Source organism: Xyrauchen texanus, chromosome 1, assembly GCF_025860055.1.
Source record: "Xyrauchen texanus isolate HMW12.3.18 chromosome 1, RBS_HiC_50CHRs, whole genome shotgun sequence".
Taxonomy (NCBI): domain Eukaryota; kingdom Metazoa; phylum Chordata; class Actinopteri; order Cypriniformes; family Catostomidae; genus Xyrauchen; species Xyrauchen texanus.
In genome coordinates, this window is record NC_068276.1 from 36,720,541 (window position 1) to 36,737,944 (window position 17,404).

General features: G+C 38.1%; 1 protein-coding gene across 1 annotated transcript in view; it reads right to left on the bottom strand.

Moving 5' to 3' along the window:
• The window catches only part of LOC127645358 (otogelin-like), a 64,509-nt gene extending 47,605 nt beyond the window's left edge, over positions 1 to 16,904 (bottom strand). The window contains 10 exon segments of the mRNA XM_052128949.1: positions 3,880 to 4,088; positions 4,234 to 4,355; positions 5,429 to 5,586; positions 5,699 to 5,797; positions 6,453 to 6,528; positions 8,892 to 8,946; positions 9,368 to 9,425; positions 11,942 to 12,014; positions 16,356 to 16,604; positions 16,725 to 16,904. Coding sequence (XP_051984909.1) covers positions 3,880 to 4,088; positions 4,234 to 4,355; positions 5,429 to 5,586; positions 5,699 to 5,797; positions 6,453 to 6,528; positions 8,892 to 8,946; positions 9,368 to 9,425; positions 11,942 to 12,014; positions 16,356 to 16,604; positions 16,725 to 16,904 — 1,279 coding nt within the window.
• Positions 16,905 to 17,404: the final 500 nt, after the last annotated feature.

Sequence of the window (17,404 nt, forward strand, 5' to 3'; positions counted from 1 at the left end):
CTTTACAATCATAAGAGAGCGGTTATATCGAGTGATGCAGAATGCTCACACAAAGGAGGATACAACCCAGTTGCTAATACCGCAAAGCCGCTGGGAAATTTTATTCCAGGCGGCTCATCATAATCCGATGGTGGGTCACTTAGGGGAAACTGACACATAAACGAATAATGGCCGGGCATCCATGGCAATGTTTGCAGGTGGTGTGTGTTATGCCGTGAATGCTGGCTGGTAAACCAGAGAGCACCATAGTGCCCCCTTCTGCTAATCGAGGTTCCCTTCGAAAGCCTTGGCATGCACCTCGCCGGGCCATTAGACCGGAGTACATGCGGAAATTGCTTTGAATTGGTCTTAGTGGACTATGCAACGCGATATCCGAAGGCAGTGCCTCTGTGCAACATCTCAGCGTGCAGTGTTGCGGAGGCACTCTTCAAGGTTATCTCCCGAGTTGGGATTCCGAAAGAAACCCTCACTAATCAAGGCACGATATTTATGTCATGCACACTCTGTGAACTCTACGAATTATTGGGCATTAAATCGAGTCACACCAACATGTACCATCCGCAGTCAGATGGCCTGGTGGAGCGATTTAATAAAACCCTGAAGAGTATGATTCGCAAGTTTGTACACGAAGATGCTAGAAACTAGGATAAGTAGCTTGAGCCCCTATTGTTTGCAGTGTGAGAAGTCCCGCAAGCCTGAGCTGGGTTTTCCCTGTTCGAGCTCCTATATGGGCGGTGCCCACACAGGGTGCTTGATGTCATATGGGAGATATGGGAGGAGGGACCTTCAACCAGCAAAAAACTAAATTCAATACGTCATTGATTTTAGAGCAAAGCTCCACACACTGGGGCAACTAACACAGGAGAATTTGCTCCAAGCTCAAGAACGTCAAATCCTCCTGTATAACAGGGGTACTTGGCTACAAGAGTTTGCACCGGGAGATAAAGTACCCCATTCACAAGAATTGAATGCAATGCTCGTTATGGGGGTAATAGAGGAATTCCACAGCGATTGGTCCAGCTAGGTTGTTCTGGTTCCTAAGAGCAACGGGTCTTTACGGTTCTGTGTGGATTATAGAAAGTCAACGCAGTGTCTAAATTTGGTGACTACCCAATGCCTCGTGTTGATGAGTTGCTCGATCGGTTGGGCGCTGCTCGTTTTTTTTTTGACACTGGATAAAAGGGTTATAGGCAGATCCCCTTGACACCAATTTCCCATGAAAAAATTGTGTTATCGGATTACACCAATTTGTGACACTTCCGTTCGGTTTGTTCAGCTTACGCCGCTGACTATTTGGATTCATCTTACACCGCTGACTATTTGGATGACATTATCATTTACAGTAATTATTGGCAGTAGCACATGCAACATCTGAGGGCAGTTCTGAGGTTGCTGCGATGGGAGGAGCTCACAGCAAACCCCAAGAAGTGTGCAATTGGGCAGGTGGAGTTACGGTATCTGGTGTTCCACTTGGGCCATGGGCAGCTTCCCCAAATAGATAAAACTGCAGTGATCGCGACCTGCCCAAGGCCCAAGACCAAAAAGGGGGGTGAGACAGTTCCTGGGGCTGGCTACTATATCAGTTCTGTGTCTAATTAATCAGACGTCACCAGCCCTCTGACTGATTTCACTAAAAAGGGAGCTCCAGACAAGGTCCAGTGGACAGGTGATCCCACGAGCTATAGCCTCACTTTGTGGGGGGTCGCTCTTACACTCTCTCCCTTTAATATTACAGACGGACGCTTCAGACAGAGGGCTGGGGGCAGTGCTCTTGCAGGTGGTGGAGGGGCAGGAGTGCCCGGTGCTGTACATTTGCCCCAAACTCTCACTGAGGGAGACTAAGTACAACAGAGTGGAAATGGAAAGTCTCGCTGTCAAGTGGGCAGTCCTCACTCTCCGGAACTGCCTGTTGGGGCAGGCCTTCACTCTCTGTTTAAATCATGCCCCACTCCAATGGCTCCACCGCATGAAAGATACCAATGTGTGGATCACCCGCTGGTATCTGGCTCCTCAGCCCTGGTAGTAAGCAGTCCGGATGTCTCTACGGCCTGAGTCAGGTATTGGGGAAATGTGGCAGCAGGGGCATGGTTGAACATCCGTCGAGAGAGAGAGAGAGAGCGGTAAGGGTGCATGCACCTGAGCCAGATTATGACTAACACCTGTCTCGAATTGTAGTGAGATTGGGGAGAGCGGCATAAAGGACCACACTAGTGCCAGAAGAGTAAGAGAGTTTGGGACAAGCAAAATGTTAACAAATTAAATTGTTTATTAAAAGTTCCTACCTGTGTTTGAAGAATCTAGTTCCCTACGTTGTTCCTTGTCACAGGAGTTAATTGGTCTAATTGGTCTAAATACGAAGCTTTGGCTCTAACAGCGTACTGCACGGTAACAGCTTTTCAGCCAGGCGTCTTCCAGTGGCCCAAACAGGGCATTAAGTATTTGGGTATTTTATTCCCAGCAAATTTGTGTGTTTCAGTTCATTTAGACCCTTTATTAAAAAAAGAATTCCAGCGATGTGGGCAGATGGGCTTCATTACATTTATCTATGATTAGCAAGGTTAATGTTATTAAAGTGAATATTCCAAAATTCAACTACCTGCTACAATCTCTCCCAATAGATGTCCCCCTCTCTTATTTTAAGCAATTTGATAGAATGTCGAAGTCCTTCATTTGGAATGGTAAACATCCCAGATGACATTTCAGTAAATTGCATAGGCCGATTGACAAAGGTGGGCAAGGTCTACCCAAGGTTTTGTTTTATTATTATGCATTCGGTCTCAGACATTTGGCTCATTGGTCGCTTCAACCTGAGAGAGCCCCTCCCTGGTTTTGTATTGAACAGGAAGGTCTTGCCCCTATTTCGCCATTACAAAGACTTTCTATCAAACTAACCGGAGAAGTTAAGTTACACCCCGTTATCACGCATTTGCACTCAGTATGGACAAAAGTGTCCAGAGTGTTTAATTCGGACATTTACTTAAATGTAGCCTCGAGCATATGGCTGAACCAAACATTATGTATTAATATGTCCCCTTTCTGCTGGACAGAGTGGATTGAAAGGGAGGTTAATAATCTCTGTGTCCTATATGAGAGTGGAGTGTTGAGATCCTTTGAAAATATGGTTCAACATTTTGGGATTTACAGATCTCAGTTCTTTAGGTATTTACAACTGCTCCACCTGGTCTGTACTATTTTTGGGAGTAGCTTAAACTTGGTATTGGAGGAGGGAGTGTGGGTTTGTATTCTAAAAACATCAAGTCTACATCTAGAGATGCAAGGGTGTGCCTTATGCAATTTAAGATTTTACATCGATTCTACTGGACCCCCTCTAGATTGTATAGGCTTGGTCTTAAAGACAAACCCACCTGCTGGTGATGCCAGTCAGAAGATGGGGGCACAACCCACGTTTTTTGGATGAGGGTTCAGAGTTTTAAGTGTTATGTATTGGTCACTCAAATGTCATTTTGCCCCAAGACTCTGTATTTTAGGTCGATCGGCGGTCATTAATATAGCGGAAAAATACATAAACACTTGGGTCCTAGCCAGTGCTATGATCGGCAGACAGATTGTACGTAGGGGATAGAAATTGGCTGGAGTGCCCTCATTTCAAGAGTTGTGCACAGAGATGGTGAGGGTGGCGGCATTCGAGAAAATGTCATGTAGAAGGTTAGACAATTTAGATTAATTTAATAAAAAATGGGCCAGCTTTTTGGGCTTCTTGGAGGGCTCTTGGGGAGGGGCAGAGATAATTTTTTTAATTATTTTTTCTTTATTTTTTTTGTGTATATGGATATTTGTTGAGAGTCAGTGTGTGTGTGTGTAATAAAACATCAATAAGACATCAGTGCCACAATCTGCAACAAAATGAGAAAAACTTGCCATAGCTGGTCTTAAGGTCATCCTGAATGTCAGCATTGAAATTCCCACACAGTCCACAGGTGCGTCCCACAAACTCAGGGCTCGTCTTGATGTACACAGAGCCAGTGAGCCCCTGCCAGGCCAGTGTGAAAACCTGTGGTTGTGATACTATGATGTAATCAGAGATTCGCTCCAGCTCAACATCATGGATGTTATGAGGCAGCTGCACACTAAAGAGAGTAAATATGCAGCTACAGTTAGAACTGCACACACACACTTAAAAATCACTGAACAATTAATTTAGAAGAATCTCTGAGATGTATCACTATGGTTGGTTAAACTGCAGTTAAGTGGCAATGTGTGAATGGTCATTACCTTTGACCCTTGAACATAACACTGGAGTTCTGTAATCTAATCTCTCCCTCCCAAGGCAGGAATAGGCTGACTGAACGTGTGCAGAAGTATGGGAAAGAACTGCATTTTGGGTCATTATGCACCTGCAAATTAACAATTACAAATGAAGAATGCAAACAAGATGGTGATTCTTACAATTTAGGCCTATCTCAGGGTAGTAAATTTGCAGAGAAAAACTGAGTAGACCTATAACAGATTCTCCAAACCTGAAATAAATACACAATAAAATGCATTAACTCTCAAATAAATAAACAAATAAATAAATTCAAATATAGTGTGCAGCTCTTAAGAAGCTTTCTCTGTCCCATCAAAGCCTGGAGTCCTCTTAACCAGATCAGCCAGGGCAATCCTACTTAAATTCTGCATTACTGTCGGTCATTCTTTCAATTGATAAATGATATTGCCACTTAAGCTAATGGCCTAAAGAAACTCCTGGCTGAGGCAGCTCACCTCCTCTGGATTCCCATCAGTGAGTCTAAGAGAACAAAGCCAATTCTGTTTTGGCCCTGCCTGTAATTACTGTTTTAAACTGTAATGGCCATAAATGACCATAATAATGAGATCACTTTCTCTATGAATGCCAATAAAAATCTTCCTCAGGCAAGAATTGGGCAGTATACACACGCATGTACACACACAACACACATACAATTCCTCAGTGTAAATGCAAATAAAAGAACAGAAGCCTGCTCAAACCTCTATATAAACATATAAAAGCTTATAACTGAACAGAGCGCTAGTAAATCTATCCCGTGAAGTGCAAAAGGAAGATGCAGTAAAAACATATTTTGTCAAAACTGAGTTATGAGTAAAAACAGATCTCTTAAACCACATCTGTCCTGTGACAGGTGGCTTTGGCTCAATTATTCTCCTAAAACTATTAAGACACACTAAAACCAATGCAAACAGCATTGCTGTTGCTGTTCTTACTGCATTTTGGTTTTGTAGGGAAGTATTGAAATTTAGTAAAGACTAAAATCAACATCTGATAAATTACTATTTATTGCCATGGGTGATCTACCACTATGAGCATTCTTTTGATTTGAAATAAATTCATAGCCCTCAAATATCATTCCACAAAAAAAAATAAAATACATAAATAGAAAAAGTGATGGGCATCTCAGTACAACATTTCTTTTATAAACAGTGGAATCACCTGTATATGCACACTGGACTGAGTGTTTTCTTCACAGACTCTCAGTAATGTGTAGCTGCATTTTCCAGGGAAGTAGTAATAAAGTCCATCAAAGGTTTCATAGTTGTATTGTCCCCATGAGCGGCATGTCATCTCTCGCTCAAAGCCTAGGTTGGCGACTGAAACATTTAATCTATTATTGCCATACCGAAACATGCCACTGTCTTATCTGACTGAACAGCAGAAATTCAAAATGAGATATGAGAGTTTTCCCTGCAGGATCCATAGTACCTGTCTGGCAGTGTGTTCCAGTGGCGTGGTATAAAGTGCAGTTACAGGAGTCTGGATAGACACACCGACCACCATTCAGACAAGGAGATGTACACTCACCTGTACAGTACACAAAAAGCACAGTGTAATGTGCCCCACAGTAACATTAATCATATACAACAGTGTGCTTTCTGTGTTTAAGTGCATTTTTGGTGTACATCAAAGAGTGGCACAGTTAATGTGAAATGCTCAAAGAAGTGTAAAGACGAATCCGGCTCTTGATTTTAATGACCATACTGATCAGCCTGTTTAACAGATGTCCACAGAAAGCGGAGGCAGCTACATTCTCACATTCAAATGATCATAAACTGTTATTGTTTGCCATTTCCCAAACCAAAAATCAGGCTAAATGCAACTCAAACACTGAGCAGAAACAACATACACTGTTATTATTAATACAGGTCATAGGCTAAAAGTCTCCAATTATTGATAGATGATGCAATATACAAATATAATTATACCACAAACACAAGCAAATTATTGTGCATGCACACAAACTTACATTTACATACTCACAAAGATGCCAGTTTAGTTCCCTACAGACCAGACTAACCCTCAAACATACAAACACATGTGCAGGTGTGCACAACAGGACTGACATGCAAGTTGATAAACACACAGAGCATTGTTTGTTAGGGTGAAAACACAGGCCGAAAAGACAAAGGGAGCACTGGGCCTCCTGCTAAGTTATTGTGGCATTCGGCTTAGGTCTTACCACTGGCTGTGCGGGGTGATGGCTTCTGGGCTTCTGTTTGCTCTGCTGATGATGTGATGATCTCTAAGAAAGCTTGCTTTGGAGAGAAAGTAATTTAAGTTAAAGCATAGTATTTTAGACCGAAAGTATGACTGTATTCATCAGGAACGACACTGTGATCTAGGAATTGAGGTTAAATACAAAGACTGCTGTGTGAGAAATATTTTATTTCAGGTGATGAACAAATACTGAGCTTATGTGACTGTACCTGTGCTATTTAATTAGCTCACTGTCCCAACTTGTCTAATAAAAAGCAAAGTTCCATCCTGCATCTAAATCAATTTGCTCTCATATCAGGTTAATGAAGACCTCCAAGAACTAGCACACCACAACAAGGCACATCTGAAATTCAAATCAAAATCCTCATCTAAAAAAATCATTATTCACCTGTACAGAAATTGGAACATTATGCAGAGCATAATGTGGATAAGAGTTTATTATTACCGCAGGAGGGGGGTAGCTACACGACAGCGATTAGTGATTCACTTTTGAGCTAAAAAGAACATTTCTTATCTGACCGAAACCTGCTCTATTCTGATAGCTTTTCCCCCATCACACCTGATATTTGAGAGTTCAATAATTTTATGAAGCTTTCAAGGCTGCAGAGGAGAAAGTATTCTGGCATAATGAACGGGGCCAGTGTGTCTCAGTGAATAGCGGCTCTTGGGAACAGTTTACCAATCCTAAGCACCCAACGGACACCTGAAACCGCTTTACTGCCACCGAAATGACAGCTTTTGTCCCAAAAAATCTCATCAAAGCAAGCACTGGGGGATGTGTTTTTCCTTTTTCAATTATTAAACATCTGACATTGGTGAGCATGTGGTTTTAAAGACTTATTTCTGTTATACATCAATAATGCCAGATTAGACTTATTGAGGTGTCTTTACATAGCCGAGTTAAGCCTGCTCTGTGCCTGCTCAACATTCTGTGAAAAGACAGAGAAGCTAGACTAAACTATGTCTGCTCTGACCCACCTCAGCCACTACTATCAAAGGCAGTTCTGATGCAGCTTTGGTTCTGTAAATGAAATGCAGCATCAGAGCAGCCTTAAACTTTGATGTTGTCATAATAGAGCATATTCTTCATGATTCAGTTTCACATTTAAAAGTATAACTTCATATTTTCATTCATTTCATTTTTCTATATTCATAATTTTATCATTTAAATATTCATCTAACATTACTTATTAATTTGTAACTGCTGTGTAAATGCATCAATGTCAGCTCTGAGCAGCTTTTAAATGATTGTTCTGGGTTCAATACTAGTTAAGCTCAATTGACAGTATTTGTTGCACAATGATTACCACAAACATTTATTTCAACTCATTCCTCCAAATCGAGGTTACAGTAAGGCATTTACAATGGAAGTGAATGTAGACAATTATGGAAGATTTGGAAGGTTTAAATGCAGAAATGTGAAGCTTATAATGTTATAAAAACACTTGCATTAATTCTTCTGTTAAAACTTGTGTAGCCTATTATGTGAGCTGTAAAGTTGTTTAAATAGTCATTTTTACAGTTGTTTGAGGGTTTAGTGTGTTAAATCGTCATGGCAACGAATTTGTAAAATTGGCTTTAACTATACACAGAAAAGGTTAGTAACTTATTTTATCACACTAAAATCATATTTACATGCATATCCTTTTTGTCTTGTGGCTCTACTTTTTAAGTGTGTATTTAACCTTCAAAAAATGCCACCCTTTCACTTCCATTGTAAGTGCCTCACTGTAACCAAGATTTTTGCTATTTTTTAAAGGAGGAACAAAAATATTTTTTTGTGGTAATCAAAATTATCGATTGAGCTTAACTTGTATTGAACCCAGAATATTCATTTAAACAGTCTGTGTTAATACATAAAATGCCACTTAGAGTCTCTGCCACCTTAGCCGTGTAAACGGATTATTATTGCGTGTTAAATTCAGAAATAGAAATTAGAACAGAATAGAAGATTTATTGACAGGTTTCTTGTCAACAAACCTTTATTGGTTATGAAGTTGTTTTAAGTGGTGTTTATCGTTTAGCTGACGAAACTGAGAGGGGAAAACAAATAAAAAATGTCAGAAAACACACGTAGAGAAAATTAGATGCGACCTGGGACCTACTGGAGTGCATTCCATCACAGAGATTGCAGGTTTATTCCTCACAGCCTGTCTCGTTTTAAATCTTGTCAAAACAGAAATAGCGCTATTCTGATTTTATTTTTATTTTTTTTTAAACCTGCATTCATATTTTGAATATCCCACTTTAATTCAGACTCTTAATTCAAATATCCTCACCTTGACTTTAATCATGATCAAGAAAACATGGCATTTTGCAAACACCCTGTTTTCTGTAATATTATGCATTCAACCGCAGGTTTCCTATGCGCTCTCTCAATGCATCTCTTCAGCATTCTTACCTGCTCCGTTTGGGAAGCGGGATCCCATTTCTCCAGCATTCTCCTGCTGCTCTCGCTGCGGGCACACACAGAGAACAACGAGCGGTTTGTTCCTCACATACACAGGTAATCAGCACTTGTGTTAGACAGAAAAGCCAGAGACTCACAGGCGTTTCGAGTGAGCACTGTCAACCTGTTTCACAACTATTACAGACCCGAAGACCTTTCGATAAACTACTTGTCATTTCACCAGTTATGCGTAAAATCATGTCTGAGTTTTGGCAAAATCTTAAAGGCTCTCAAAATCTGCATGTAGCGTATTCAAATATGTAGAATTGTTTTTTTTTTTTTTTTTTTTTATACCATGCTTTGACAATGTACAGTAGATATAATTTACATACAAAAGACCTACTTTACAAAAAATTAATTAAACAAAATAATTAGAAAATATAACATTCATATTGGATAGAAATAGGAATGTACATTTAAATGCTCACTTTTTAAAATCATGCTGCACCGTTATGTTCAGTCTTTCAGTGCCCGACGTGATATGTGCTAAAAAGAAAAAAAGAAAAAAAATTGTGTTACATTTTTCTACATTCATAACGGATCAAGTTCAATTTAAAAATAATTCAGTTAACAAATAAATGAGTTACTCGAAAGTTTGGAAATAATTCATTTTTCATGCGTGTAGGCATTGACTTTACAAGCCTTTTGGGTAGAACTACACAAAAGCATTTTCACACAATTCAATTATATATACATTTATTCTCATTCTTCCTTAAAACAAACTTTTTAGAGATGAAATGATAAACATCAGTCCATGACCATGTTACTCACCATGATATATTAAAATGAAGAATAATAAATAGATTAAAAAAAGTTTCTTTCCGGGAGTTAAAATAGGATCCATTCGTGACTCATGCGAATCACTTGTAATGGAATAAGATTCTCTCCTCACTGTCTTACACCGATGGGCACTACCGACGCATTTTCACGTTTGACTCCTCGCGCTCTTTCTCTCTCTTCAATGTCTGCGCGCATCTCAGGTGCTGAAGACAACAGCCTACTAGCTGACTAGCTGCGCCGATCGCCGTCATTAGCATAATATATGCAAATGAACGTCACACACTCCCGGGTCTTCAAGGAGAAGAGGGGAGGCTTGTAAAGAAAATGCAGCAATACAAGGCTAAATGAACGCTGATATTTATTATGTGTTCATGATACAGACAATTTGCTAATGAATTTCGATCCAATGGGTAGAGGTGCTAGTGATGTTCTAGTCTAACTAGGTCATGGTGTTAAAGGAATAATTCACCCAAAAATGAAATTCTCTCATTTACTCAACCTAATGCCATCCCAGATATGTATGACTTTCTTTCTTCAGCAGAAACAAAGGACTTAAATATCTGTTTCTCATCCACACCTATTACTTTATATCGCTTCTGAACACATGGATTTAAACACTTGAGTCATATGATTATGCTGACTTTGTGTGCTTTTTGGACTTTCAGAGTTCTGGTCACCATTCACTTGCATTCTATGGACCTAAAGACTTGAGATCGTCTTCTAAAAATCTTTGTTTGTGTTCTGCAGAAGAAAGAAAGTCATACACATCTGGTGTGGCATGAGTGTGAGTTAATGAGAATTTTCATTTTTGGGTGAAACCTCCCTTTTAATGCATCTTACTTAATCAGAGGATTGTTGTTCCCTTGAATGCATTACAATTCAACATACAAATCCAATCCCAGCTCATCTACTAACCTACATTTATAAATAGTTATTTCTTCTCTTTTATAATATCAAATATGTACATTGGGATGTTCCGTTATATTTTATGTACAGTAGTTCAGTTAACGTTTATTTCATTATTTTAGTGTTACACGTTATCCTGATGGTGTTTGATGGTGTTTGTATGAGTGACACTGTGCACTGTCTCAACAAGTTTATTAATTATTGCTCCTCCAAGGGCCATTCTTGATGATCTTTAAGTCATCATGTGGACTTTTGTGGTTATTACGGTGATTAACAATACATTTTAAAATGTAAAGCGGGCTTTAACAGTTACATAAGGTTAGTTTTTCAAGTTTATATAATTTAATAATATAAACAAAATCGTGGTGAATCGTAAACTAAACAGGCATCAAAATTACATCCAGTAAAGCCTGAAACATGTTCACCATATTTTTTAACTTTAAATTTCTTGCAATTCACAGCCGCAGATATTTTAACATCAGTTGAAAATTTATTTTGTATTTTTTTGTATATAGCTAATCTTTTCATGGCACCATAAATTATGTTAATATATTTCAGAGTTCAGTAGTAGGATATACTGGCAGAAGTCCAGAATGCCTGTTGCTAGTGTGAATAATATGCTAGTGGTGTGTTGCAGTGATGTGCATATAATTCTGTCCAGACGAAAATACAGTACATGTGTTGACTGCTGTAAAATGGGGTGCTCTCCAGCATTAGATCTGGCACCAATCTTAAATTGAAACTGAATTGAAAAATTAGCTTTTATTGCACATTCATTTGAGAACTTTCAAATACAATGATATTTAAGGATGATAATGGATTGTAATTCAAGGACACATTTTTGTCCTTTCACATGATGCGTCCTGTGACAGCAGCATCATAATCAATGGTTACTGCATAATTTAGGTTTTTTTAAACAAGACTATATCATATACACCATAATTCATTGCTTTGTACTGATCTACAGTAGAACAACTTTACATGTCAGCTGCTTTCAGATATGAAGCTTCTTAAAAAAAAACATTGGATATAAAAGCAAGTGATCTTTATGTTAAGTGTAACTCATTATGATATAAAAGCCATTTGACAGTAACATAAGATATTTGAAACATCTTTGGAAGAGGTAAATAAATGCCCATGGTGTGTTGTAAACTGCCAGCAATTGCACAATTTGTGTAAAATGCACATAAACAACACTCTTTTTTCCACATTTTCATGGTCTATGAGGCTTTGGGTGCCCTCCAGTGGCAAGTAGAAAGCTAAAAACAACAGCTTTGGTGGCAAATTGAATGTATCCAAAGGATGGCACACCATACCTCTCATAGAGAAATCCTCCAATTGTTGGGCCCACTGTTCTTTGCACTGATGCACATAGACCCAGCATGGTTCCTGAAGACACCACACAAACTTGGTACACAGGAATTATTTATTTTTTATTATTTATTCTGAGTGCTTTATGTCAGTGGTGGAGCTAGGGGTGGCCAGGGGTGGACGAATCCTGGCCCCAATGTTTGACCCCATTGGCCACTCCACACGCAATTGCTGTTTTAGTCTTTTTAGAACTGTTTAGTTCTTTAGAGGTGAAATCATCTTAATGAAGTGATGTTGCATAAGTTTGTCGAAACAATGCCATGTGGAATGTGCACCATGTTCAAAGCTAAAAGTGGTCCAACTATATATTAAAGTATGCTACTTTTGTTTTGGCCAGGTAGTGTATGACTGAGTAGAATGTGTGCATGTGGCCCTAGACCTGCTGGTGTTGTGCTGATCAGGGTCAGAAAAAAAGTAAAGGGCAAAATAAGTAATAGCATTTCAAAGACAGTAATATAACACTACATATTTTATTAAAAATATATTAGCCTATTCATAGAATGCTGCACAAGTACAGCTGGCATAGCTTTTATAGCTATATATTTGTACTTTTTTTTTATGAGTATCAGAGATACTTCCTGCATTCTGGGGAATTTTGAATGCATTTGAATCATAATGTAACCGCTGAACAGCAAATACAATTTTAGGAGAAATATTATTGGAAGAAAAGTATTTCTCCTCGAATTGGTTGTGGTAATGAAAATATTTGTAATATTTTGTACCTGCATGTTGGAACCTCATCCTGTAAATAATAGCAATAAAGACTATAAAGTATGCCAATAGAAAAATAAATTTTTAATGAGATCATATTGTATTATAGGTATGATACAATCAAAATATTACTGTTAGGCCTAATATTTTTATATACAGTGGGTTCTTAAAATTAACATATCACAGATGTTATTCTCTCATCAATGGAAATACTGCATTGAAAATCTATTGAAATGAACTGATCCAACTGAATAAAATCTGCTTCAAAGCAAACAAAGACTTAATAGGCTATGGAGTAACTAAATGTAGCTAAACTAACATCCTTTCTGTATTACTACCTGCTCATTTTGAAAAAATGTTAACCATTCATGAAATCAGTAGGATAGTCCCTTATTGTAAAATATTTCTGTTATGGACATGAATTAGTTAAAAGGACACTGGCCAGAGATGATCGACCCAATAAATAGTCCAAGAGAAGATAAATTCAGTTGCATCATTCATAAACAGCGGCAGATGCCGGCTAAATTCACTTGCATCATTCATAAACAGTGCCAGCCATCAACCAGCCACAAACAGCTGCACATGTCGGTGAAGTCAGTGGCATCTGAGCATGACACCGGAAGTGCCGTGGCTAGATGCCTTTGCCGTGGTTTGAGCCTGTGTGAAATTGCAGAATTTACAACAAACATGGCAACATATAATCCACAACTTCAGTATAAAGATATATAGAAAACATTCAAAGGAAACAGCTCTTAATAACATGAATAATAATTTTATTTAAAAAATTTAAAAAAATTAAATAAATAAATAACCCAGTGATAAGGCATTGTTGTACCCAGGGGAGAATTCAGTCTAAGTTCAGTTATTTTCTATAGTCGGGAAGTGTTTTAGGATGTCGTACAATTTTTGTCCGTTTGGATCTTTTAGAGTTTTTAGAGATTTCAAATACAATTTAAATTCATTTAAAAAAATAACAAATTTGGGGGATGATTTTATAGTTCTACAGTTGTGGATAAAACATTTAGCTAGGCACAGCATTGTATTACAACAGAGTTCATTGTCTTTGCTTTGCGATTTCAAACCAAATGTTATGTCATCTCTGGAGATAAAAGTCAGGAATGAAGAGATCTTTTTCTGTATCCAATTATATATGTCACACCAAAATATATGTACCAGGTTGCATGAGAAAAAAAAACATGGTCAGTAATTTCAACATCATTTTCACAAAATGTGCACGCATTATCATCAATACCAAAGTGAAGTCTAAGTAATTCTTTAGAGAGGTAAATGTTGTTCATAACTTTGAAGTGTGTATCTTTCATTTTGGGGGGTATAGGAAGTGTTAAATACATTGTTCTTAGTTTAGTTATTGAATTTGTATCCAATTATGCAGGATGCCATTTTTGTTGGGCTTTTAGGGGTAAAGGTTTTCAGTGAAACAACTTCTAATAAAATTAGTATTGAACTTTTTAGCCAAAATTACAATCCCTTGAATTGATAGTGGAGTCAGTCGTGGCTGTATCATTTGGTATGTTCATATATTTCTTGTTAGGAAAACAAATTCTTGGGGAAGTGCTTTATGTAATTTAGTGAAGTCTGATTGTGAGAGTTTGACATTATTCACAGTTTAAAAGATTGCCACTGGCATCTATTAAGTCAGTTATGGACCATATATTCCTCCCAAGCCAATCATCAAAAAACAAAAATCTGTTGCGGTGTAATACATATCTATTATTCCAGAGTACAGAGGTGTGTGGTGAAAAGTTATGCACATATAACATTTTCCAATATAACAGTATTTGTTTGTGGAACTCTGATAGTGATATACTGTAGGTAATTTGACAATATTAAAGTCCATCCTGAGAAGAAAATCCAGGCCTCCAACTTTTTTGAATAAATGCTCTGGGATACAATACCAAAATGAGCCACTGTGTTTGATCCAGGACTTCAAACTATTTATATTTGACGTTCCATTAAGACAATCAAAGTCAATAACTCGAAGTCCTCCATCCTTTATATATTTAAACATACTACTTTTTTTCAGACAATGAGGTCTGTTTCTCAAAATGAAGTTAGAATTGATTTGGTTAATGGATTTGATCAAATTGTGTGGGATGGCATTGGAGTAGGCTGGGTAAATACATCTGGACAAACATTCCATTTTAGTTAGATAAATTCGACCAAGTATTGATAGGTCTCTTTGAAGCCATAAATTTAGTTTTGACAAACATTCTTGAATTTTATTTTCCACATTTAGAGATTGGCTTTGTTTTTGGTCCTTTGAAAGGTAAATTCCCAAGTATTTGATTTCAGACTTAATAGGGATATTACACATTTCTGTCAATGATGTGTCATGTGCAGCGAACAGTTCACATTTTTGCTAAAATGAACAGATATGGTGAAATGGGGCATCCTTTGGGGATACCCACATCAACCGTAAAGCTTGGGGTGGTACCACTAGATAATATGACACAGCTGCTGATATTTTGATATAGTCCACCAACTAACTTCCTAAATTTAACTCCAAAGTCAAAATTTTCGAGTACCGAGAGGATAAATGGATGCTCCACGCAATCAAAAGCTTTATAAAATTCTAAAATTAGAAGAAATCCATCATCCTCGATATGGTTTCTATTTTCAATAACATACATTACCAATCTTATATTATTGTGGATTGATCTTCCTTTGAGAAAACCAGATTGTGTTTTTGCAATAAGATCTGACATTCCTGATTGAAGACAGATAGTGAAGATGTATGTTAGAAGTTTGTAGTCTGAATTCCTAAGAGTAATGGGTCTTCTGTTATATATGAGTCTGGGATCTTTCTCAGGTTTTGGAAGTGAGACGATAACCCCATGTCTCACTGTGGTAAAACAGGTCTCATTTTTAGTAAAAAACTTGGTGCAGTAGTTCTCTTATATCTATCAAAAAATGCTTATAAAAGTCACCTTTGAGACCGTCCAAGCCGGGAGCTTTGTTAAGAGATCAGTTATTGCATCAAGTTCTGCAATCGTTATTTGATTATCACATGTTTGTCTGAAACCATTTTCTACTTTGGGAATATGTTTCGCTACATCCTTTAAGAATGCATAACAATCCTCTTTGGAAAATCTAGAGCTGTAAAGCTGGCTATAAAATTTCAGGATTTCTGAAGAGATCAATTTGTTATCTGTGAATTCTATATTATCAACTATTAAGGATCTGATGCTATTTTTTCCTTGTCGTCTTTTTTCAAGGCCACAGTAATATGCTGATTTCCTTTAAAGTTATTTAGGAGGATGGTGACACCTGCTGATCTTGAAGTACCATGGCTAAAGTAAGCATCATCTCCCCATTGTTTAGAATCCAACATCTTCAACCTTAGAATGTGTTTCTTGTAGAAAAATAATATTAGAAGTCCTCCCTTTACAAAATAAAATAATTATTTTCTCTTTGTCATGTCTCTTAATCCCCTTGCATTAACAGAAATGAAAGAGATGTTACTATTTAAACTGAACATACAGCAAAAAAAAATTAAATAATAAATCGATGAATTACCTGAACTGTATTAGAATAATAGTAGGAGTTTTTCCTACTTTCCCCTTTAAAGTATGGTGTGACTACTTGTCCATTAATGAATGCGTGGGGACCCCGGAACAATCTTCAAACCTGCCTTTGTTGCTTGCTCAACTTTCGGCCATACAGCCCTACGTGCCTCTCTGTCCTCTTTGGTGAAGTCTTCTGCGAAGCGGATGTTGAGATTCTTGCAGATGGGGTGAAGTTTGGTGATCTGTCATCTCTGAAGTGCTGACCTGTGAACTGCATGATGATCTGACGAGGGCGGTTGGTGTTGTTCGTCCCCAGCCGGTGTACCGTGTCCAGGATGAAATCCATCTTCTCTCTCCAGTGTGGAGGAATCTGTTCGATGAAGTCAGAGACGAGCTGTCATGTGTTCTCTTCTTTTTCCTCTTTTAAGCCATTTAATCTTAGGTTCCATCTTCTCTTGTAACGCTCTAACTCTACAACTCCTCGTCCCACCTCTGCCGCTTTATTTCCTAGCTCTGTGTTCTTCTTTTCAAGTCGTTTCACTTCGTCATGCAGCATCTTGTATTCTTCTTTACATTCTTTGATCTTGGCCGAGTTAATGTCGACCGCTTTTGCGATGTTGGCTATGGTCAGCGTGTTCTGCTGTAGCTCTGTTTTGAAGTCCTGCATCATGTTTTGTAGAGTGCCAATAGTAGCCAGGATCGCAGCGTTAGAAGTATCTCTCAATGGAGGTTAAAACAACTGCTGCAAGTACAGTAACTATCTACACTTATACACAGTCACCTTCAACAATGAATCACTTTTTTTAAATTAAGGTCCACCATGTGTTCTTTAATTGCTAACTTTAGCCAAAAATGTCCACCCTGTCTCCAAGCCTCCCATGACAGGGTGGACATGGTCATGACAGGGAGGACATGTGTATAGTTTTTGCCACATTCTGATAATGTTACACATATTACAACAGTTATTACACACATTATAACATTAGATGCTATACATTGTAGGTGTGGGCGATATGGACTTTTTTGACCAAAAGTCAAAACAAAGTCCATATAATGGATTTCATTGCCTGTTTGAAAAAATACAGCTGTGCAGATGTAAATGGACAAGACTAGGCAAGCCTTGTTTAGCTGGACCTCCAATTAAAAGGGTAGTCAGTGGTTTGTAAGGGA